Source organism: Mesoplodon densirostris, chromosome 5 (genome assembly GCF_025265405.1).
Source record: "Mesoplodon densirostris isolate mMesDen1 chromosome 5, mMesDen1 primary haplotype, whole genome shotgun sequence".
Taxonomy (NCBI): domain Eukaryota; kingdom Metazoa; phylum Chordata; class Mammalia; order Artiodactyla; family Ziphiidae; genus Mesoplodon; species Mesoplodon densirostris.
In genome coordinates, this window is record NC_082665.1 from 81,074,439 (window position 1) to 81,098,300 (window position 23,862).

At 42.3% G+C, this 23,862-nt stretch overlaps 1 protein-coding gene across 5 annotated transcripts in view; it reads left to right on the forward strand.

Moving 5' to 3' along the window:
• The window catches only part of KCNAB1 (potassium voltage-gated channel subfamily A regulatory beta subunit 1), a 415,500-nt gene that overhangs the window by 300,301 nt on the left and 91,337 nt on the right, over window positions 1–23,862 (forward strand). For all 5 annotated transcript variants that reach the window (XM_060099973.1, XM_060099977.1, XM_060099974.1 and 2 more), the window contains exon 2: window positions 1,347–1,390. In XM_060099973.1, coding sequence (XP_059955956.1) covers window positions 1,347–1,390 — 44 coding nt within the window. The remainder of the gene's footprint in view (window positions 1–1,346; window positions 1,391–23,862) is intronic.

Genomic DNA, 23,862 nt, shown 5'->3' on the forward strand with positions numbered 1-23,862 from the left:
CTTTTTAATTTTTATTTATTTATTTATTTATTCATTCATTCATTCATTCATTCATTTTGGCTGCATCGGGTCTTAGTTGCAGCACTCAAGATCTTTGTTACGGCATGCGGGATCTTTTGTTGCAGCACACAGGCTCTTTGTTGAAGAGTGCAGGCTTCTCTCTAGTTGTGGCATATGGGCTCCAGAGGGTGCTGGCTCAGTAGTTGCAGTGCACAGGCTTAGTTGCCCCGCGGCATGTGGGATCTTAGTTCCCGACCAGGGATCGAACCCACCTCCCCTGCTTTGGAAGGCGGATTCTTAACCACTGGACCACCAGGGAAGTCCCTGTGTAGTTTTTTTTTTTTTTTAAATAATATATCAACCATAAAAAGAAATGAAATTGAGTTATTTGTAGTGAGGTGAATGGACCTGGAGTCTGTCATACAGAGTGAAGTAAGTCAGAAAGAGGAAAACAAATACAGTATGCTAACACATATATATGGAATCTAAAAAAAAAAAATGGTTCTGAAGAACCTAGGGGCAGGATATGAGTAAAGACGCAGATGTAGAGAATGGACTTGAGGACACGGGGAGGGGGAGGGGTAAGCTGGGACAAAGTGAGAGAGTGGCATGGACATATATACACTACCAGATGTAAAATAGATAGGTGGTGGGAAGCAGCCACATAGCACAGGGAAATCAGCTCAGTGCTTTGTGACCACCTAGAGGGGTAGGATAGGGAGGGTGGGAGGAAGATGCAAGAGGGAGGAGATATGGGGATGTATGTATGTGTATAGCTGATTCACTTTGTTATACAGCAGAAACTAACACACCATTGTAAAGCAATTATACTCCAATAAAGATGTAAAATATATATATATGTATATATATATATATATATATATATATATATATAATTTAGTGTAAATAGCCTAAAGGATTATTTTGTATTTGTTCTTTTAATAATCCCTATCCATCAAGTTGCCTTCAAGGAACTCACATTCTAGAAGGAGAGAGACAATACATTTGTAAGCAAATTAATGAAGAAGATCATTAGGGCTGAAAAGCTATGTTTTGTGGGGACACTTTGTTGTTGTGCTGAGCCTAAGCACATTTTGGGCTTTCTAGTGCCCAAATGGAGATGAAAGAGTCTCTTCCCCAAACCACAGGCCTGCATCTGAAGCTCTGCCTCTACCATGGCTCTAGTCAGGAGCAACATCATCAAAAGTGAGATTTATACATCTGAAACGAACACAACATTGTAAATCAACTGTATTTCAATTAAAAAAAATTTTAAGTGAGATTTAATACTCCCAGTTAAAATTCACCTGATGAAATGACCATGTGTTGCTTTATTTTTATTCTAGGAATCTTGGAAAATCAGGACTCAGAGTTTCTTGCTTGGGTCTTGGTAAGTACTCAGGGTATCATGTGGGGGGTGGGGCTGGGATGTGGGAGATTGGGGAGGATACCAGGGAATGACTGGGGTGTAGGTCAGGACCCAGTCTCAGGTGAGAAGGGACTTCCTGACCAACATTGCCTCACTTCTCCTTCTGAGCCTTTCCTGCCCCACACAGCCCTCCCCTTCTCAGACCCAAGGAGCCACTGTGATCATGATGCCTTATGGGGTCCCATTAAGCAAAAAGAAACCTGATATTAAAGCACATCTTAGAGGAAGAGACTCCTCTGTTATTCCCATTTAGCAAGTGTGAAGAACCTTGTGGCATGTATTTGTATGCTCACCTCACCTGCAGCATCATATGAATTTTTTTCTATCCTTATCTTCCCTTTGCCTAATTTTCTCACTTTTTTCTATATTTTAATGTATTTTATGTACTTTTATAATGTACCTTAAATGTTTTAGGGATAAAGTTTTATATATACATTTCCCCCCAGAAACTGTAAATATCTAAAGAATAGTAAGTAGAGATGGCAATTTTAACATCATAAGAATGAATCTGAAATGGTAAGATCTGAGTGTGAGACTTGGGGTAGCATACAGCTTCCAGACATCCCCCAGACAAGGGAAAAGGCAGCCTTGGTCTTCAGGCAATTCAACATCATCAGAACTATTTCTGTAACCTAAGAGAGTCTAGACCAGGATGATAGCTGAGGAAGTAGTGAGAAATGGTCAGATTATAGCTATGTTTTGAAGGTCAAGCCTGGCAGATCTTCTGTTGGACTCTATTTGGGATGCAAGAGAAAAAAGAAGAGTCAAAGATGACTGTAAGGTTTTTTTTTTTGCCTGAGAAACAGAAAAGATGGAGTCGCCAGTAAGAGAAATGTGGAAGAATGAAGGAAGAGAGACTTAGGAAGGAGGGAGAGCCAATTGATTTGGGACATATTAGACATCCAAGAAAAGAGGTATATAGGCTAATGGATATATGAATCCAGAGTTTAGAAGAGAGATGTGAGCTGGATGTAGGATGACTTGAGAGTCACCAATATGTAGATACTGTTTAAGCCATGAGACTGAATAAGAATATTAAGGGAGTGAGCATAGATAGTACAGAAAACAAAAGCACATGGTCTGTGACCTGGGAAGTCCATTAAGAAGTTGGGGAAATGAGGAAGAGCCAACAAAGAACATTGAAAACAAGCAGTGGGTATGGAGGAGGAGAACCAGGAGAGCAGGGAGTCCTAAGAATCCAGCGTTTCAAGAGGGATGGAGACCAGCCCTGTCCAATGCTGCTCATAGGTCAAGCAAGATGAGGGCCAAGAATTGATCATTCAATTTAGCAACATGGAAGTCACTGATGACTTTGAAAAGATCGGTTTTGGTGGAGTCAGGGGCTCACGCATGATTGGAATAGGTTCAAGAGAGCATGGAAAGAGAAACACTGGTGGCTGCTCTTTTGATGACTATTTTTATAAAGAGAAGCCTAGAAAGGGAATGGAAGCTGGACAGGCAAGTGTGGTCAGAGAGGGTACCTTTACACACAAAAGAAATGACAGTATATTTACATACTGATTAAGAAATTCTTTTGAGAAGGAAAAAAAATGGTTAAGATAAGTAGAGAGGGCCTCCCTGGTGGCGCAGTGGTTGAGAGTCCGCCTGCCGATGCAGGGGATACGGGTTCGTGCCCCGGTCTGGGAGGATCCCATATGCCGTGGAGCGGCTGGGCCCGTGAGCCATGGCCGCTGGGCCTGCGCGTCCGGAGCCTGTGCTCCGCAACGGGAGAGGCCACAACAGTGAGAGGCCCGCATACCGCAAAAAGAAAAAAAAAAAAAAAAAAAAAAAAAAGATAAGTAGAGAAAAAAAAATACCTGGAATGATTTCTTGAGGACACAAGAGGAAAGTAACATGAAATAAGGCAGAGTACATGGGCTTTGAGGCTGGTAGGTGGGTTGATGGGGTGGCAGTGGTGGTATCCTTAGAAATTATCTTCTACTGCTTCGGTATTCTCAGTGAAATCAGAAGCAAGGTCATCGGCTGTTAGTGAGGATGAAAGGGCGGTGTTGAAAGTTCGAGGAGAGAAAGGATGATGAGAGCAGAAGAGTGAATGGGCCAAAGGGATGGATCAAAGTGGCCAGACAGCATTAAGGACCTGCTTGAGATTCATGCTAATAAATTTGAAGTGAGACCATCTCTATGGCCATGTGTTTTTCCTCCAGTCATGTTCAACCATGCAGGTCCAGGTGGGGTTTTTCAAGGGCATAAGATAAGAAAAGAGAGGCAGAGACGCTGAGAGTTTATGCAAAGGGGTGATTGTAATGGTGGACTTTGGGGTTGAAGCTGAGCAGGGAGGAAAATGAGGACTGAAGCCAGGAAAATGAGGAGGCATAGGGACAGTGAAAAGTGGGCAGGATAAGTGAATTGTACCTCCAGAGGCCCAAAGGATTGTTGGAGTAAGATCAGCAGAGATAGTAAGTTGGAAGAATAGAAAGTGGTGGTTTGAAAGGGGGATCTTGAAACTGAGGTCATGGGGGGTTCAGCTATTGGTAATGACAAAGTCTAAGGCATATCCATTGGGAGAGAGTGGCTGAGGTTGTGCTGAGTGCAAGATCAGTAGACCAGAAGAGGTCAAGGGCCTGAAAGATAAAGGTTCAGGGAAGGATTACTTTGGGGGTCATTGAAATCACTAAAACGTATGGCAAAACTAATATTGGAGAGAGTGACAGTGAACCAGAGCTAAAATTTTCAGATGAGAGGGATTGACTAGGGATGGGTAAGTGACTGCAACATGGGGGGACTGATGATGTGAGATCCAAAGCTGGTTGGGGGGAGGAATTGGGAGGAGGGTTTCTTGAACCCTGTTGAATGGAAGTGTGGAGACCAGGGGAGGGATGGTAGTGAAAGAATAAAAGATAGTGTCAACAAAAAAATAAAAAATAAATAAAAGATAGTGGCAACAATTTCTGCCTCCTTTTACAGTATTGCAAAAACATTGAAGGCTAGTGATGCCTGAGTTTTTCTGATTCTTCTTAATGATATGATTTGGGAGGTGAGGGTGGTCTTTGCTCACCATAAAACTAAGGGAATTTGACATTTGCTTAATTTGTGGCTTTGATTTTGTTACCACTTACTTGTATTTGAAAGACCCTGTAGATTCATTATCAGGGATATTCTAACCTTAGTTTTTTTTGAGAGTGCTTAATGGTAAATAACTATTCACTATTTATTATTGAAAGAAATTAAGAAATATAGCAATTTAAGAAAATATGAATTAAGAAATACGGTAAACAATCATACACAATTATCTCATAGAATCAGTATCTATGGTGGAAAATAATTTCATCAAAAGTACTGAGAAAACTCAACCAAAAGCCCTTAAGACATAAAAAATTCAGGTGCCTATGAAGTGCCACATGTAAATGAGTCTTCAGAGGACAGACTACAGTTTTTTAAAACTGTGTGTGAGCTGTAGGTATTTTGGTGAACTTTGAAACAGACTTGATTCAGGAGCAGAAAGTCCTGATTTGAGCTTCAAGTTTTTTCTAAGATCTTGAATGCTTGTGGTTAGACACTGTGTGAAAAATTAGGAGGAAACAGGGAAGTTCATGGGATTGACTGGCTTCATTCAAAACAGGTAACAAAGCTTGAATAAGTATTCTTTGAGAACTTTTCTGAGCTACCTCTGTAAACCATAGGAGACCAAAAAATTCATAAAAAGGAATAATGCACCAGCCTTAGATAATTTGTCAGGCTCTGCGGACCTCAGCTCTCAAGTCCAGGTGGAGCTGGGTTTACTGTTATAGGCTTGGGATATCAGTTCAGTTACAGCCCATGTTCAACTGAGGCTTTGAAAATTAAGTATTAAATATTCCAAGCAATCACACAACTACAGATGTCTTTTATTGAAGTACTTTAAAGGTCATATTAAAGCTAACAATTCTGACTTTCTTCTCCACCAGAGGACAGGCTGGGAATTTCTTGCCCTGCCAAGCTTCCTTTTGATAAACTAAGAGCATATGTAAATGGGAGCAGAAAGGTGAAATAACCCAAGGACGAACTGAAGATACATCTAAAGGAACACAGTTCTGCTAACAAAAGAATAGGGGAAAAAAATAAGTGGAAACCTGCCTGTGGGCTGCTGTGGCTGGACTGGTTTGTTAATACACTGACCACTGCTATCAAGACCCAAAGTCAAAGAAACTGATGGGAAGGGAGAAAATCCACCAAAGAGTGATCGAGCGTCATCTCAGTCTAGTGGGAAGTGGGATCATCTTCTGAGAGAATTTATGTATTCATTCATTCATTCACTCATTCATTCTCAGCAAACATTTAGGAAGCCAGGCATCATGCTGGTTACAGGGGATATCCAGATGAAAGAAGCAAGGGCCCTGCTCTCAAACTGCTCACAGCGTAGTAGGAGTCAGACACACAAAAATAGTGCATTGGATGGATGCCATGATGGAGAGTACAGGATGAATCAAGCATGAGGAAGGTCTTCTGGGGAATCTGGAGCAGCTTCATAGGGGAAGTGCTGCTTGAGTTGAGACTTGAAGGGAGTCATTAAGTAGAGAAAGAGGCTGAAGGATGCAAGACAGAGGAGGCAACACGAGCAATGGCCTGGAGGGAGACCCATGGAGCAGGAGGTAGTGTGGGAAACACTAGTGCATGTGCAGAATATTTCGAATGCAGGGTGTTAGGGAACCACAAGAACCGAGCCTGGAAGGAAAGCTAGGCCTTATCAGGAGGGCCATTGTTTGCCTTGCTAAGACATTGAGCTCTAGTCCTCTAGGTCTCTGGTGTTCCTCCAAGTCCTACATCCCCAAGGTCTCAGGGAATACTTGGGGGATGAGGGACAGACAGGGCTCCACCTCTCCCTGCCCTCCTCCTTCCATTGCCACCGCTTCCATCAATGTAGCTCCACTTTTTCTAAATGCAAATATAAATATGACTTTTAGTGTAAATTTAAATGTAAAATTTTAATGTAGTATGTCATAAATGACTTCATGTTTTAGAACAGAAGTAGGTTCACAGCAAAATTGAGCAGAAAGTACAGAAATTTCCCCTCACCTCATATGCACACAACTTCCCCCACTATCAACAACCCACATCAGAGTAGTACATTCATTACCGTCCTGCACTGACACACCATTATCACCCAAAGACTATAGTTTACATTAGGTATATGTATAACTTTGGTGTTTTACATTCTATGGGTTTGGACAAATGTAATGACAGGTATCTGCCATTATAGTATCATACAGAGTAGTTTCACTGCCCTTAAAATCCTCTGTGCTCGGCCTATTTATTTCTCTCTGACCCCTAACACCTGGCATCCACTGATCCTTTTACTGTTTTCATAGTTTCGCATTTTCCAGAATTTCATACAGTATGGATATACTACAGTATCTAGCCTTTGCAATTGGCTTCTTTTACTTAGTAATATGCATTTAAGTTTCCTCCGTGTCTTTTCATGGTTTGATAGCTCATTTCTTTTTAGTGCTTCATATTACATTTTGAAGGAAAATAAGCATCCTTCTTCCAAAAGAAAAAGAGTTTTAAAACCCTGCTCCAGCTTGTGAAAAGCCATTGAGAAACTTGGATCAGGAGTAGGACATGATAAGATGTATCAGCACTGTTTTCTGGCAATGATATGAAGGCTAGATTAGAGGGGGAAAGGGTTGAGACTGGAGTCAAGATGATGAGGTAGTGGTATTAAAGATGTACAGGAAGAGGGTGATTTTTTAGGAGGAAAAATAAACAGGACTTGGTGACCTTGGGATGCAGAATGAGAGGTCTACCTGAGCAGAGGAGGGTGCCCCAGTTCCTGGGTTGGGTGTGAAGGTGGACGGGCTGAAATCTCAGAAGAAGAAGATGCAGGAGGGAGTAGGAAGAGGAAGGAGAACGGAGGAGAAGCAGGAGCAGTGTTGGGAAGAGGAGACCCGAGAGCCTGCCAGCTTCAGCCTCAGATATCCAGAGGGCACAGGGAGGGCTGGAGAGAGCTCCGGCTGAAAAAAAAGACCCAGGAAATTCTAACAAGGCTGAACCCATGGTTGTCACTGAGGTCACCTGCAAATACAGAGGACTGAGGTATTTGGACAGGTTTAGGACACCTGCCTTTTGGAGTCTGTCAGACTCCATGCTCCCAGAGATCACCTCTGTTTTTTCTACACCCCTATCGTACTGTCAGCAGATCACAGTATCTAGCAAGCAGTAGGTGCACAAATGTAGTTATTGAATGTATGACTGGGTACATGGGTCAATCTCTAAGGAATGACAAAATGCACAGTGGGTAATAGTGAAGATCCAAGGAAAGTCAGAAATCATGAAATGCTGCGGTCCAGCCAACCTGGTTCTTTGGCTTTCTCCAGTAGCGTATCAACACAGAAACCAAGAAGGCCAAGTGGAGGTGAGGAGAGGGGATAGAGAGAGGCCCAGCATCGAGGGTTATCCCCAACATGCGTCAGGGACCAGGGCGTCTACTCTATACACAGTGACATGAGTCTAGGCTGGGTTGGGGCTCAGAGTATGCAGCAGGGCTCTCACTGCTGCAGATGGAAAGGGCATCTACCCACACACATTAGGGGCAGGGGGCGCTTCTGATTCATGCCACTGGAGGTCACACCCCACAGCAGGCAGCTGCTCCTACAGGTGCTCAAAAGGGGCAGACTTTACCCTGTGCCACTCACCGTGGGATACACATGCTCCCCTCCACATAAGAGGCTTGCAGGAATAAAGGCATGTGATAGTTAACTTTATGTCAACTTGACTGTGCCACAGGGTGCCTGAATTGGTCAAACATTATTCTGGGTGTGTCGTGAGGATGACTTTGGATGTAATGAACATTTGAATTCATAGACTATGTAACGCAGATTGCCTTCCCTAATGTGGGTGATGGCCCCCCTTCAGTCAGCTGAAGGCCTGAATAATACATAAAGGCTGAGCCCCCTCAGATAAGAGGGGACTCCTCCTGCCTGACTGCTTTGAGCTAGAACATCAGATTTTTCTGACCCTTGGACTCAAAATGAAACGTTGTCTCTTCTTGGGTCCTGCTGGCTTTTGGACTAGAACTTACACACCACCGGCTCTTTTGGTCCTCAGGCCTTCAGACTCAGACTGAATCTACACATGGGTTATCGTGGGTCTTGAACTGCAGATGACAGATCTTGGGACTTCTCAGCCTTCACAATCATGGGACGCAATTCTTTACAATAAATCAATCTCTCTCTCTCCATATATATATATGTGTGTGTGTGTGTATGTATATATATAATTTCTCTCTATGTAAATATATTTTATTATATATTATAATTATATAGAAAATATATATAAGTATAAAATATTAATATTTATATATATAAATATATAATAAATTCTATAAGAAATTATAAGGTTCTATTTCTCTGGAGAACCCTAACTAATAAAAGCATTTTGCTAGTTTTGTAAAACATTGCACAGGTGTATGTGGCAAAGCAAACAGTCAGGTATTTCTAGGGAGTGAGCAAGGTTATGGGAAGATGGGAGGAGCACAGATGAGGGGGTATGTGGTCACTTGCTCATTTTTCAGCTGAGCACATATGGATCCTCATGTAGAAGACCATCATCCCCAAAGGAGTCCTCTTGGGGTGTTCACTGGTCAGGAGGGCATGTTACGTGTTCCTGCCCGACAGGGCTGGGTCTGGATCTAGCAGTGAAGAAGGGAAGGAACACCCTGTGCCTTTGGTGCCTGATTTCCATAAACGTCAAGGCGGTAATTCCCAGGCAGAGCAAACTGACTCCACGATCATCATGTTCTGTGTTCATTCAGGCAGGCCTTTCACACTTCATCTTTGAAGGAATGATGTCATAAAGTAAAATATTTAACACTGAGTCTCTCAAGAGGTGTTTCTTCCCAATTCTGGCTGCACAGCAGAATTACCTGTGGTGCTTTTTACAAAGCAGATAACCAGTCTCCACCCAGACCTTTTGAATAAGAGTCTCCCAAGGCACAGGTGTTTTTAAAAGACTGTCCCGATGATTCTGAGGCGTAGTGGTAGGGTTGGAACCCGTTGTCCTCACCAGGTGGAAGGAGATGGCAACATGTGTGGACTGGTATCTGGTGAGCCAGGTGCTGGCTGTGTTTCTCTCCTGGCTGCTGCCTCCAGGCCCAGGCCCTGGAGCTGGCTGAGGCATCTCCACCTGAACTGCAGTCGCCAAGAGGAAAACCTGCCCAGCTCAGGGTTGGCCTCGGTGTTCGCTGGAGCCAGTGTCCTGGGAAGGCTCCTGGGGCAGGCAGATTGAGCTCACCTCCCCTTCCATTCAGCGCCTGCCCCCTGGGCCTGTCTGCCTTGTGCCCTGCCCTAGCCGAGGGAACCTTCTAGAGCAAAAGCAGTGAATCTTATGACTAAACTGTGTGGGCTTCTTCTTAATGTGTTGCATATGTGCAGAATGTACTCCTGGCTCATCTCCCTCTGCCTTAGAGATGCTCTCACTGCACTAAATATTTTGACACTAGGAAAACATGACATTAAATGTTTAACATGAATGATATTATTTTTGACACCCTTCATGACTCTCATTCTTGTTGCTAAACCCAATGTAAACTGGCCATCTCTCCTATTATTATAATAACATAACAATGAGAACATTAAGTATTTATAAACTGCCTCTGAGACACGAGAAGCAATTTTAAAAGGGCAATTTCTTCTCTCAGAACGTTTACCAGTTTTTTTGCTTAACACAAAGTGAACTATCTTAAGACCAGGATACCCACAGAATTTAAATCGTGCATGAATATTAAACATATAACAAGAGAATTATAGGCTTGTCACTTTTCCTGGAACGTCTACCTTGAATAAATGCCATGGTGCATACACATTAAAAATGAAGAGGCATTTATATTTTTATAAAATTGTTTTAGAATATTTCTTCCTCATTTTCTACTTTGATGGATAAAATCCTTCTTCAGAATTGCTGATAACTTGGTTGCCCTCTGAATTATCAGTGGCTGCCAGCCATGAGCCATTGCTTCCCTCATAGAGGGTGTCAGGAGCTGAGACACAGCTGGGTGACAAACGGGCAGCCTGATGCTCCACACATTGTCAGAGTTGGGCTCAGGGAAGAACTTGAGAAGAGAAAGCAGAAGAGTCTACACAACCACAAGTGTACACACACACACACACACACACACACACACACACCCTAATCTCCCTCAGTGCAGTTATAAAAGGATGAGTAGCCCTCATTTGTTAATCTGTGATCCAAAAGTAAAACAAGTAGTTGCAAAACCATCAGATAGTTGGGGAGAAAAGGTTTTCCCCAGACCCAGATATGGGCAATGTGTTGGAAGTGATGATAATTTGTAAACATGGTCTCACATCTGTGAAACGAATTAGTCTTTGCAGTCATCCCTGCCTTTACAGATGAAAAAAACAGACAGGAAGAGGGGAAACGTCTCCTTCAAGGCCAGTGGTAGAGACGACAAAGCCCGCATCTCCTGCCCCTTCACCTCAGGATGGCCTGTTCCCCGCCATCCCCCACCTCCAGTCTCCATGGTCCCACAGCCACTGCCCTCTCCACCTCTCTCCTCCTTCAGAAGTGAACAGCTGGACCAGGCATGTAAGGCCCCCTCTAGCTCTATCAGCCGTGATATGGACAACAGTCAAGTTCACTAAGACTCCAGGGTGGCAGCTGGGTGAAAGTGCCTTTACTCTACTTTAGAACTAGAAAATGTCAGAGCCTAAACAACTCCTGGCATCACTCTCCAGAGTAGGGTAGACAAAGATCCGTCCAAGCTCCACAGGCAGAATGGGGGCCAGAATCTGTGACTCTGGTGCATGATCAGGTGAGCTGTCCCCATAAGAGATTTCAAAGTGAGAAGACAGCTGAGTGCAAACATTTTGTTTCTGTGTGGATGCCCTGAATGACTTTCCCTCCTGTGCAGCCCTAAAGACCTAAAGACCTCATGAAGTCCTGCCATAGCTCCTGTACTCAAAGAAGAAACATACCTGTGTATATGCAAGTGTATTCATATTGTTTACCCAGACTGTGCCCTATAAACACTCTACATTTATGAAGAGTACATTTATAAGATTATTTTCCTATACCCCCTTATTTTTTTTAAATCCAGGGATCGAACCCGTGCCCCCTGCATTGGAAGGGCAGAGTCTTTAACTACTGGACTGCCAGGGAACTCCCTCCTATACCCTTTGCAATATAAAAACCAAAATGAAAGTTTCAATTTCAATCAACCATGCAATTGAGCTACTCCAATAGTGAAGCTAAAACATGAGGAAACCCGATGGGGTGCTGTCTTCTCGTATGGTTGGGGCCGTGCCTCTGGTGTGCTTGGCTTAAGTGAGGCAGGGCCATAGGGAGCCATTCCTGGTGGGCAGCATAATGCCTGAGGGGCAGGCTGCTGTGGGTTAACACACTGAGGGGAAATGCATGGAGATTTGTATGTAGGCCTTTGAGGCCTCAGCTGGATGAAGTTAGGAATAAAAGCCCAGTTCTTTTTAGCACTACTAAATCAACCAGGAGCCTTCTAGAGTCAGTGAACAGAAAACCCAATTCGAAGCAAAGCGAAAGCATCAGCTTAAGCAGAAACAGAAATTTTTAGGCTCATAGGGACAGTGGACCCAAATGGCTTGATCCAGGGATCAGACTATGAGCTCTGCAAGCTGGAGGCTTGTCCATTCTCAGGCTGCCCTCAGGGTGACAAGATGGCTGCATATGCTCCAAGCCATATATCCCATTGGCTCTGCCTGCCTTATATATCCATCTGTGAATCGGTCACTGAAGAACTGCCGGCAATCAGGAACCACCCCTGAAGCTGGGGAAGGGTTTAAATCCACCCCAACCACAGAATGCAGATTCCTAAAGGAAATTTAAAGCACTCTTGCTTAAAGTGCTCTGAGTTTCTCTGCTCTGAGTTAAGAAGAAAAGATATCCCTGGATCCTGAAAGCCCTTCCCCCACTTACTTTAGCTTATCTGAGCCTTTTCTATGTCTTTGGTAGCCAAGGCTGGAAATCAAAATTCTCCCAGCCCTTTCTGTAGCATGAGGTATGCTCAGAGTTTGCTGAGTCAGCTCATGTTTACCTTCTGCTCCCTCAGTTTGCCTAATGGACAGAATTTTCCTCAGCAGGATAAATATGTAGCTTTGCCTTTTTAATACTTCCCCATCATGTTAAAGGATCAGTGAGACCTGAGGCTCATTTGCAAATAAAAGCTTCATCCTAACACCTGGAATATGCAAAGGAGGACCTCCAGGAGAGCAAAGCAGAAAATACCATCAATGCTCACTTTATATCTGACTACTAATTAAAATGAGAGGAGGAGGAGGCTACCCAACATGCAATTACAGAAAATGGGTGATGAGGTAATGAGCAGTAGCTAAATTAGAGCTGACAATCTAACCATGGGGATTCCTTCAGGCTGAAGAAAAGGAAACAGGAGATGAAGGTCCTGGCTTGGCTCTGCTTGCAATTACTAGAAACAAGTTTTCTGGGGGAACTTGTCATGTTTCTTCTTAGTCTCTTACTCTACCTTCCTTCCCGTTTCTCCACCCTCTGCTCTATGCCACCCTTTCCTTTGGCCCTTTCTGAGCAGAAACTGTAGCCCAACTCAGCCGACCTGCTTTCAGTGGTGATACTTAACTGCTTCTGGCTGAAGAGAGAAGGCAAGACTGGCCCTGAGACTCATTTCTAGAAGTGACCCTCTGTCTGGCTTTGTTACCTGTCACACCATTCCAGTCACCCTTCCTTCCAGCACCTTCTTGGGAGGGCTGGTTGGCTGCCCTGGTCCTGCTGGTGAATGGGCTGCCTCTGATGCCACCCATGTCTCAGTTTGAGCTCTTAGAGGGTAGAAACTGAGGCTGATTCCATCATCCCTGGAAAGCACTGGATCAGCGCTCCTCTCCTTCATTTGTGTGTCCAAAGATTTCACAAGATGTACCAGATGGCATGCTGGGGAAACAGGAGAAAAAACACACCAGAGCACCAGTGGCCACCCTCACTCAGCCCACAAGCACGGAGGCGGGGGGAGGCAGTGACCTGATTCCCAGGCAAAATGAGATCCTTGGCCTGTGTGCCCCCAGAGGACACCTTGCTTTTATGTTTGCTGGTGATAGCTTATTAGTCTGACTTATTACCTGCTTGATTATCAGTTCAGAACACATGCCTAGATCAGAGAAGCTGCTTATATATACTCATTTATGGAATGAATGAATGAATGAATGAATCACAGTGTGACCAGGGCTCTGAGAGAAATATGAGGTGCCATGCGAACACACATGAGGGCTGCCTTAAGAGGAGATCATGGAAGGCTTCCTGGGGCAAGAAATACCTGAGCTGAGTATGAAAGGATGAATAGGGTAGCATAGAGCCAGGTCAAAGAGAAAACAAGGAAAAAGCAGTTTAACAATAATAGAGGTAGAGAGACAGAGAGATAGAGGTATAGGACACAGAAACGGCACAGATGATGAAGCAACCGCCTCTTCTGGGGAATGAGGAAGGTGCTGATGGGGCAGTGGGGTTTTGAAGGATGGATAGGAATCTGTCAGGTGGATAAGGAAAAAAAGCCACAGGCATTCCTTTTTTTTTTTTTTTTTTTTTTTTGCGGTACACGGGCCTCTCACTGTTGTGGCCTCTCCCGTTGCGGAGCACAGGCTCCGGATGTGCAGGCTCAGCGGCCATGGCTCACAGGCCCAGCCGCTCCGCGGCATGTGGGATCTTCCCGGACCGGGGGACGAACCCGTGTCTCCTGCATCGGCAGGCGGACTCTCAACCACTGCGCCACCAGGGAAGCCCCACAGGCATTCCTTTTAAAGAAATTTCCTACTTACCCTTCACTCAGATCTAGGTTTGATGGTTGCTTTCCTGACATCCACGTCTAGACAGAGGCTTCCTGTTAGTTCTCATCACAACCCCTCTTACCAGGATGTGGTATTTTTCTGTCTTCCCCACTGGACTGGGAGCTCCAGGAAGAAGACACCATTATTATTATTTGCCATTTTGACCCCACCATCTGGCATGGCTCTGAAAAATTATGGGGCTCAATAAGTATTTTCTAAATGAATTGATAAATAAAGTTCAGGAAGAGAAGCCTGGGAGTCTAAACCAGCATGGCCTGGAGAAGGAACTACATGGGAGAGAAAATGATGAGAGATGACTTTGGGAAGATTATGAATAACGTTGGAAGCCATGCCACGAAGCTTGGAATGTATCTGTTTTGTGATGAGGAGTCGCTGAAATATTTCACTCCCGGTGTTGCTTGGCCAGATACATTTTAGGAAGCTCATTCTGGTCGCTGTGGTCACACTGCAGACAGCAAATTCGAGAGGACTGGGAATAGAGGCAAGGAGACGGGCTGCAAGCGACTCAAATATTCTCACTTTTACAGAAGATTAAATGTAACAGTCAGTTAATTGCCCACTAACTGTGAGCCCAGTTCATCACACTGTGAGCATATACACAGATCCTGTGCAGAATATGTAGGGGGACTGTGAGGTAAATGAGGCTTGACCAAATTAGCAAAATACTGGTAAAGAAAATACAGAAGGAAGTGTTTTTAAAAGCATAAAATATCTGAAGTAAAGAACTAACATAGGTGTCAGTGTAGTAAATTACAAAGTTTCAGTGATTGGGTTAAAAAAAAAAGTTCCTAGATATCTTCTTTAAGGGAGAGGATGGAGATAAATGGAAAATTTTTAAACAGGCAAATAAAAATTAGACAAATATGAACCAAAAGGAAGTGAAATGTGAGTGTAAAATTAATGAAATAAAGTAGGGGGTGGGTGGGATGGATTGGGAGTTTGGGATTTATATATATACACTACTATGTATAAAATAGATAACTAATGAGAACAGACTGTATAGCTCAGGGAACTCTACTCAGTGCTCTGTGATGACCTAAATCGGAAGAAAATCCAAGGAAGAGGGGATATATGTATACGTATAGCTGATTCACTTTGCTGTACAGCAGAAACTAACACAACATTGTAAAGCAACTATACTCCAATAAAAAAAAAAAAAGTAGAATTCAAGCAAAGAGAAGATGCAGTCATGAGAGATGATAGTCAATGGAGTGAGGGCCCTGAGAAGGACAAGGAGATGGGATCAGCAGAGAAACAGCCTCGGAAAGAAAAGGGACACTCTTCCACAGGGACAGGAAGCAAGGAGGAAAGGTTGGGTGTTGTCTTATTCTGTGCTCCCTTACCTCGCAAGCCAATGTTGAGCGCACACCCACCTGAGGGTGAGGGAGGTGGGCTGTTCTCATACCAGAGGCAGCTGGAAGCCCACATGGAAATGGGCAGTCACATCTGATAGTTTGATAGCTTTGGTAGCAGGAAGTAGAGGGTTTACATTTTATTTCTTTTATGTTCTCTGTGAAGCAGGAGGCAGGTTTATTTGGTGACATTAAAGAAGGAGGAGGTAGGACTGAAGTTGAGAAAAGCAGGGCAGGTTTGAAATCCAAATGGGGTGGGGGGAATGATTAAAAACCAGAGGACTGGTGGGCTCTCTGTGTAGTTACTGAAGACCAAGAATTTACGATGCATGTTCCTCTGCAGTCCGTGATTTTCTCCAGCACAGCTCAGCGTCTTGGTTATAGGTGATGAGCAGCCGGACAGTCAGACTCATCCAGGTGTGAATTTTTGCCAGGCAGGTGAAATGAAGGAACAGTGAAGCAATGGAGCTGAGAATAGGGCAACAGAATCTTCTAAATGGTGAACCACGTCATCCAGCTAGCCTAAGCTCCCTGGTTAAGGAAGGAATTGAAGTCAGAATAGATAGACTGGAGGAAGGTAAAGAGTTTGAGGGCAATGTGTATGGGGATGTACCTACACAAAATCTGCAAGAGTGACAGCTTGTAGCATGTGAGGGCTTATGACCTGGTCATTAATGCATATATTTGGAATACAAATGAGGCACACCTCCACCCAAGTTCTCTTGTGTGCAAGTTCAGTTCTATTGTTCATGGCACTGTTGTGGTCTTCTATTTCCACCCCATCAACCTTTACTACCATTTCTTCTGATGATCATTGCCTACATTTTCTGAAACTGAGTTTTATACTTGAGAGTTTGCAAATTCCAGGGTGTGCTAAATGTCTGTAGTTTCCAGTGTGACTTTAAAAAGACTGGGCACTTTATTCAGACACTTTAGTGGCTGCTGTGTTGCCCTTCCAGTTGAGCCACTGGAGACAGACATAAGGAAAAGACAGCAGACTCTCAACTACCTCTGATAAGAGAGGGGACAGTGACACAGAAAACTGAACATGCATTTACGTTTGTCTTTGGAGTGAACTTTGTATTTCTTTTGAATACGGGTGCCATAGACATGAAAACCTGTTAGTGAAAAATCAAGAGTTGTCTAGAGGTAATAAAACATGTAGGAACAGTGTAATGATCTCATAGTGCATCTCTGACTAGGCTTCAGCGAAGCTTTCAACTTTCCATAATGAATTAATCATTCTATATGGCACCACTGGGAGAAATTCCACCCTGACCCCATCAAACTGATGTGTCTCACTTGTACCCTATTCTGTTAGGATTGGTGGCCGTTGTAATCTTGTCCCAGAAAACAAGACTGCTGATGCTCTTTTTTATTCCACCCTTTTTTATTTCCACTAAGCTATTTTTGCTGCAGTCATTTACTGCCACGGGGATTTTTGCAGAAGATTAATAGTACTAATAAAATGAAGGGCAAAGTGCCAAAGAGAGCATCTTGAAAGAATAGTCTGTAACCCTTTATGTGGTCAGGGCTAAAGACTCTAAAAAGGCATTACATTCTCCAGTTTGGGGTCAAAGCCAACTTCCACCTTCTTTGTTGAATTGTTCTTCAGCCTCTGGGCCCAGTACGTAATGTCTCTCTCCCTACCACTCTGGGGCTTCCCATCAAACTGGGAGCTTGCAGAGGAATTGAGTTCATTCAATGACATCCTGACTGCTGCCTAGACCAGTTTTCAACTCCGGCTACCAGTACAGTTGCATGGGAGCTTTTAAAAAATACCTGTGCCTGGGCACTTCCTCAGATCAACCAGACTAGAATCTCTGGGGTGGGGCAGGGCATCAGCTCCCAGGTGGTCCTACTAACTGGGCCAGAGTTGAGGATAGCTGGCCTGGCTCGCCACCTGAGTTACTTGCCCATCAGATGGCTGGGTCCACCATGGAGGCTTTGAGCACCTAAGAGATTTGGATTCCCAGGCAGCATGCAGGAGGCACAACCAGAGAACAAGACGGATGCCACTTCTGGTGCCCAATTAAGAAACAAGTACCAGGTGGGGTGTTTGTCTTTCATCTAGCTTTAGTCCAACTGAAACTCAGAATTTTGCAGCATTTTTGACGTTTTAGTCTATTCCTCACTCTCCATGTGTCGCTTCAGAATGATCTGTAATAAATAATAAATCTTCCTGAGCTTTGTTGAGATGAGTAGACTGTTAGAATTGGCGCATTCCAATGTTAACTTTGGCTTTCACTGCCATCTCAGGAAAAGTCATTTATCTTCCTATGGAACTTTTGCTGCTTCAAATAGTATCTCTCGGGAAGATAAGAAGGAAAGTAACATTTAGTGAGCACCTGTTGTATGCTCGGTACTGTCCTAGACACTTGGCATGTACTACTGAAATTGTTAAGGGTGTGGACTGTGGAGTCACTCTGCCTGGGCTCACATCCCGGCTCAACCACCCCCTCCCCCTCCCCAGCAAATAAACTCAAATCAGAGTGGTCACGAGTTCCAAATGAGATCATGTCTATAAAGTGTGTAGCACAGCGCCTGGCACAAGGTAAGTTCTCCAGAAAGTGTTCATCGTTGTCTCGTTTAGTTCTCACAGCAATACTGGAGTGTAGGTATCAGTGTCTATTTTAGAGATGAACCGGGTCTCAAAAGGTGAACCATAGCCACAGACATAATGAACGTCAGGTGTATCTGAAAGAAAATGAAAATACCTACGCTTCATGATTTTTTGAAAAATAAGAGATGATTTGGAATGCTTTGCATAGGACATGTGAGATAGTTGATCTGCAAAACTCAAATCTGTGCTAGGTGTTGGAGAGGCAGTGATGAACAAGACAGAGAGATCCCCTGTCCTTGGGGAGGGTAGGCTGAGCTCTCCACCCAGCCTTCAGGAATCATGAGGGGTTGTACACAGCCAACTTTTTGGCAGCACACTCTTCACTGCCGTTAGGTACTCTTTTTCTTTCCTAGTTAACAGAAGGTTCTGATTTCTTCATAGTGAGTGATCCTTAAGGTTCTTGATTAACCACAAAATGATCAAAGATGGAGAGTCACCAGGAGGTTATCTTTGCTGCCCCAGGAGTTCCTTCTGGGCACACCCTCCCTTGCTTCCCCAAATCAGGGCCCCTGGTGCTAGCAGAAGGAGAAATAGATGCCATCACTGCCTTAAGATGGCAAATGCAAGTGTTATTTCTACCATAATGACTCCCTAGATCCAGGCCAAGCTGCCAGCCACCCTTCAGAATGTTCTCTCACTGTGTATATCAGTGTGGTGGCTGATAGGTACCCAGGTCACAGACTCATATAAAGGCCACAGATGGATTTATTCATATTTACTCATTTCCAAGCAATGAATTAATGAAAAGAAAATCAGCAGGCAATTAAAGAGTTTATTGAACACTACTTCTCTGAGGATCACTTCTTCTCTGCTTTTCTTGAATTCATTCATTCAAACACTTAATAAGCCCCTCCTATGTACCAGGTTTTATGTAATCTCTGGGGACACAGAGATTATCCCAAGATGTTAGTAGTTTTGAAAATGTCTCAAGAAGGGCTGTCCTCTGTGTTTGAGAACAATCCAAAGTATTGTTGACATAGCAGTATATTTTTTCTATTTTTTGATGCCTCTGATTATCTACATTTAACTTTCTATATAGCATGTTAGGAAATTTCATTCCAACCTGTAAAATCAGACTATGTGTTTATAATACTGCCATTGCCTCAGTGCCAAAGCCTGGGGGCACCAGTGTCCAGATGAGGCTGCCAGGAGCTGTTCTGGGCTTCTTCCATACCACAATTAAGCTTTCAGTATAATATAAAATATCATTTCAAAGGTGAGTGACTCTATGTAGAATTTGAATTAAACGGAATCTCCTAAAACTAAAGATATACCAACATGGTTTTATGATTTAGTATTGCTCTGTTTTCTTCAACATGATAAATTTCTACATACAGTCACTGAAAGAGGAAGACCTTTGTGGCTTAGTTAGAAATAGAGAAAGAGTGCATAAAAAATTTCATACATAGTTCTATGGAAAATGCTAAAATACCTCCTAATTTTAATCTATAATGTCCTTTTCCTAATTTTCCATTAGGAAAAGGACATTATAAATTTAAAAGAAAAAGCTGAAATCATTAACAGCTACAGATAAAATAAGCTAATCTTTGTATGTAAATATATAAATCTACAGGGAAACATGGGAATGGGGTTAACTTGAGTGTAATAGGGTTGGGAACTTCTTAAAACCTTTAAGTTTTTGCTAAATTATCCCTTATATATTTCCTCAGTTTTAATTTCTCTACATTTCAAAAACTTCATAGTCAAAAAGCATGTGAAGCACTTTGTATTCCAACTTTGAGTTTTCATTAGTGATATTTAATACAATAAACATCATGAAACTCACAGCACAAGAGGGAGAATTTGAAAGGACTGTTACAAAATTTTTTCATTCTTTTTCACAATATATTATCCCTATCTTGTTTTCACTAAGAAAGTTTCTTTGCCTCGCCATGGAATTAAAATTTATTTCCCAGTATATCTTGATAGTCCTGTGAGCACAAACTGTCTTTTATGTACAGCTACACCAGAGTTATTCAAAATTATTACTGTTTGGGGGAGAATAACTCACTGAACTATCAAAGAGATATATCCCTTCACAAAGATAAAGATTTGCCGTGAACTTTTTAAAGATAAAAGTAAGTGTACAGGAGGTCACCTTGACTTTCAAACTTCTTGACAGTAGTGTTTTTCCAGAGAGTTCTTATTCATAGTAACTTACTATGGAAAGACAAGAGATAAAGCCAAAAATAAAAATAAAAATATGTATTTGAGCACATACTGTGTTTCAGGTCCCATGTTAGGAGTTCACAGAAAAAGAAAAAAAAATATGTATATACATACTTTCAACCTTAATGATAGATCCCATTTTAGAATAAGATATTGAAAATATCTGAATTTGTTTAAAAAAAACGGAAGTTGCCATTTAGTCCTAGTATCCCATAGTGTCTAATTTTATTCCAACAGTGTTATTCCACTTATGTTAAATATTCTGTACATTTCTTTTTTTTAATTGAAGTATAGTTGACTTACAATATTATATTAGTTTGGGGTGTACAACATAGGGATTCAATATTTTTATAGATTATACCCCATTTAAAGTCATTATAAAATATTGGCCATAGTCCCTGTGCTATACAATATATCTATGTAGCTTATTTATTTCATACATAATGGTTTGTACCTCTTAATCCCCTACCCCTCTCTTGCCCCTCCTTTTTCTCCACTCCCCACTGGTAACCACTAGTTGGTTCTCTATATCTGTGAGTCTGTTTCTGTTTTGTTATATTCATTTGTTTGTTTTATTTTTTAGATTCCACATATAAGTGATAAAATACAGTATTTATCTTTCTCTGTCCTACTTATTTCATTCAACATAATGCCTTCCAAGTCTATCCATGTTACTGCAGATGGCAAAATTTCATGCTTTTTTATGGCTGAGTAGTACTCCATTTGTGTGTGTATGTGTGTGTGTACACACACACATACACCACATCTTCTTTATCCATTCATCTGTTGATGGACACTTAGGTTGCTTCCATATCTTGGCTCTTGTAAATAATGCTTCTGTGAACATTGGGGTGCATATATTTTTCTGAATTAGTATTTTCATTTTCTTTGGATATATACCCAGGAGTGGAATTGCTGGATCATATAGTAGTTCTATTTCCAGTTTTTTGAGGAACCTACATGCTGTTTTCCACAGTGGATGTACCAATTTACATTTTCACCAACAGTGTGCTAGGGTTCTCTTTTCTCCACATCCTTGCCAACATTTTTTATTTATTGTCCTTTTGGCAATAGTCATTCTGACAGGTGTGAAGTGTGAAGTGGTATCTCATTGTGGTTTCAATTTGCATTTCCCTGATGATTAGTGATGCTGAGCATCTTTTCATGTGCCTATTGGCCATCTGTATATCTTCTTTGGGAAAATATCTATTCAGGTCTCCTGCCCATTTTTTAGTCAGCTTATTTGTTTTTCAGGGTTTATTTATAGTGAGTTGTATGAACTGTTTATATATTTTGGATATTAACCCCTTAGCAGTCATGTCATTTGCAAATATTTTCTCCCATTCTGTAGGGTTTTTTGTTTTGTTGATGGTTTCCTTTGCTGTGCAAAAGCTTTTAAGTTTAATTAGGTTCCGTTGTTTATTTTTCCTTTAGTTTCCTTTGCCTGAGGAGACAGATCCAAAAAAAATATTGCTAAGACCAATGTCAAAGAGTGTTCTGCCTATGCTTTCTTCTAGCAGTCTTATGGTTTCTGGTCTTACATTTAGGTCTTTAATCCGTTTTGGATCTATTTTTTTATGTGGCTTGAGAAAATGTTCTGATTTTGTTCTTTTACATGTCCAGCTGTCCAGTTTTCCCAGCACCACTATTCTGTTCATTTCTTATAGGAGTGCTTCCAAAGAACAAAATGAATAAGGCACATTAATGATGCATGCTGGTTATAAGTGCCCTGGAAACTTTGTTGTAAGAAATAATTTTCAACATGTAAATATTAGTACAATAAAACATGAGAAATTTGACCAAGAAACTTATTAACAAAATGTAAACAGTGCCTCTGCCTCTTTTTCATGTTCAGGAAATAGGAAGAGTTGTAATTTGTTAGAATCCTTGTTTATCAATGGATTTCCCAGTAAAGCAATACGGATTTTTTTTTAAACTTTCGCTTCTTATTATAAAAGTAGTAATATTTATTCCAATAGTGTGGGCAGAAAATTAAAACACCCTAGGAAGAAAAACTCATCAAAGAATTTTTTGGCTTTATTTTATTTAAACTTTTCATAACAGGCTAAAGGTGCTAAATCAACCAATTCAGGAGTCACACCTACATGAGGAAATGTAAGAAGCTTTAGCCATGGATTTACATTACTAGGTATCATTAATTCTAACATTTAAATTTGGGCAGTGGGTCATTGCTTTCTGGGGGAAGATTTAAGGCAGTGAAATTTCATTCCTATGCTATGTGCGCAGCAGCTCCTGAGGGGACTGTCAACCCTGGCATTCTGCTTTATAGAACAGAACTGCCTCTTCTAAACTTCTCCCCCAATCCTTCATCCTACTTCTGTTACTACACTGCCTTGTCTTTAAACTTTACTGATGAGATTAATGGAGAAACAAAACAAAGTGGTTCCAGGTAGATTTGCCCTGAAACAAATCTTAAGACAAAATGGAGCTAGCAGTATCCCTCGGAATTAAAAGTACATAAAACTTTAAGTCAAAGAAAGAAGGAAAATATCAAATATTTGTACATTCTCTATAAGGATCGTGAAGGATGTAATGTCAGTCCTAGACGTTTAACCCTCAAAACCGCCAGCCTTCAGACAAGTATTAGAAGAAGGTCCACAGGTTTTTCTGGAAGACCCAGCCAGCCAGCTCTACGTTGGCCTTGCCTAATCTAAGACCAGGCTCCCCTCTGCCACTGCCTTGCCCACTGGTACACTCTGCTCCTTCATACACCCAAGAATACACCCAAGAATTCCTTCAATGACAGGTACATCTCATTATGACTCCACTCTCAGTCCTGGCTCTTAAGGGTTTGAGAGCTTAAAGCCCAGGATTGCTCTGTGCATGAGGTCTCATGGGAAGACGAGATAAAACCTGTCCTCAGGTGGAAATGGGAGAATCTGGGAGCAGGGAGGTGGCCCAGAGGAGTGGCCTGTTCTTCATCCATAGACAAGGAAGTTTGTGGGCAGAAACAGATGTAAAGCTTATCATAAGGAAGGTTCAGTCAGGAGGCATTTGGCAGAGGGAAGAAAGTGGGAAGATTCATGAAAGCAAGATATTGTTACAAGCATTCAGAGCAAACGCTAGGCCATACCATTTTGGCTGGAGCAGAGTATGTGGGGGAGATGGGGAGGCATCATTACCAGAAAACAGCATGAGGCTGGGGGAGACCACGGCCTTGGAGATCCCACCACTAACCACCTGTGGAAAGTCATTTCTCTACCACTTCACTTCCTCATCTTTATATACATGGAATTCTTCAGGTCTTGCAGAGTTGCCTGTGAATGAGCATACTACTTGCACTTCCCTTGCCTGAGAGCCCACTTTTATTCTGCATGGCCTTGACCACTTCCTTGCCTAGTTGCATTGCTATTTCAAGCTCTTTTATAAAGTGCAAGTGTGAAAGCAGCCCTTCATTGCCCCCCTCCCTGCCCAGAGTTTAAATAGTATTATTGGGTCTTGCAAGAAAAGGTAACCAAAGTAAAACAGTAAAGA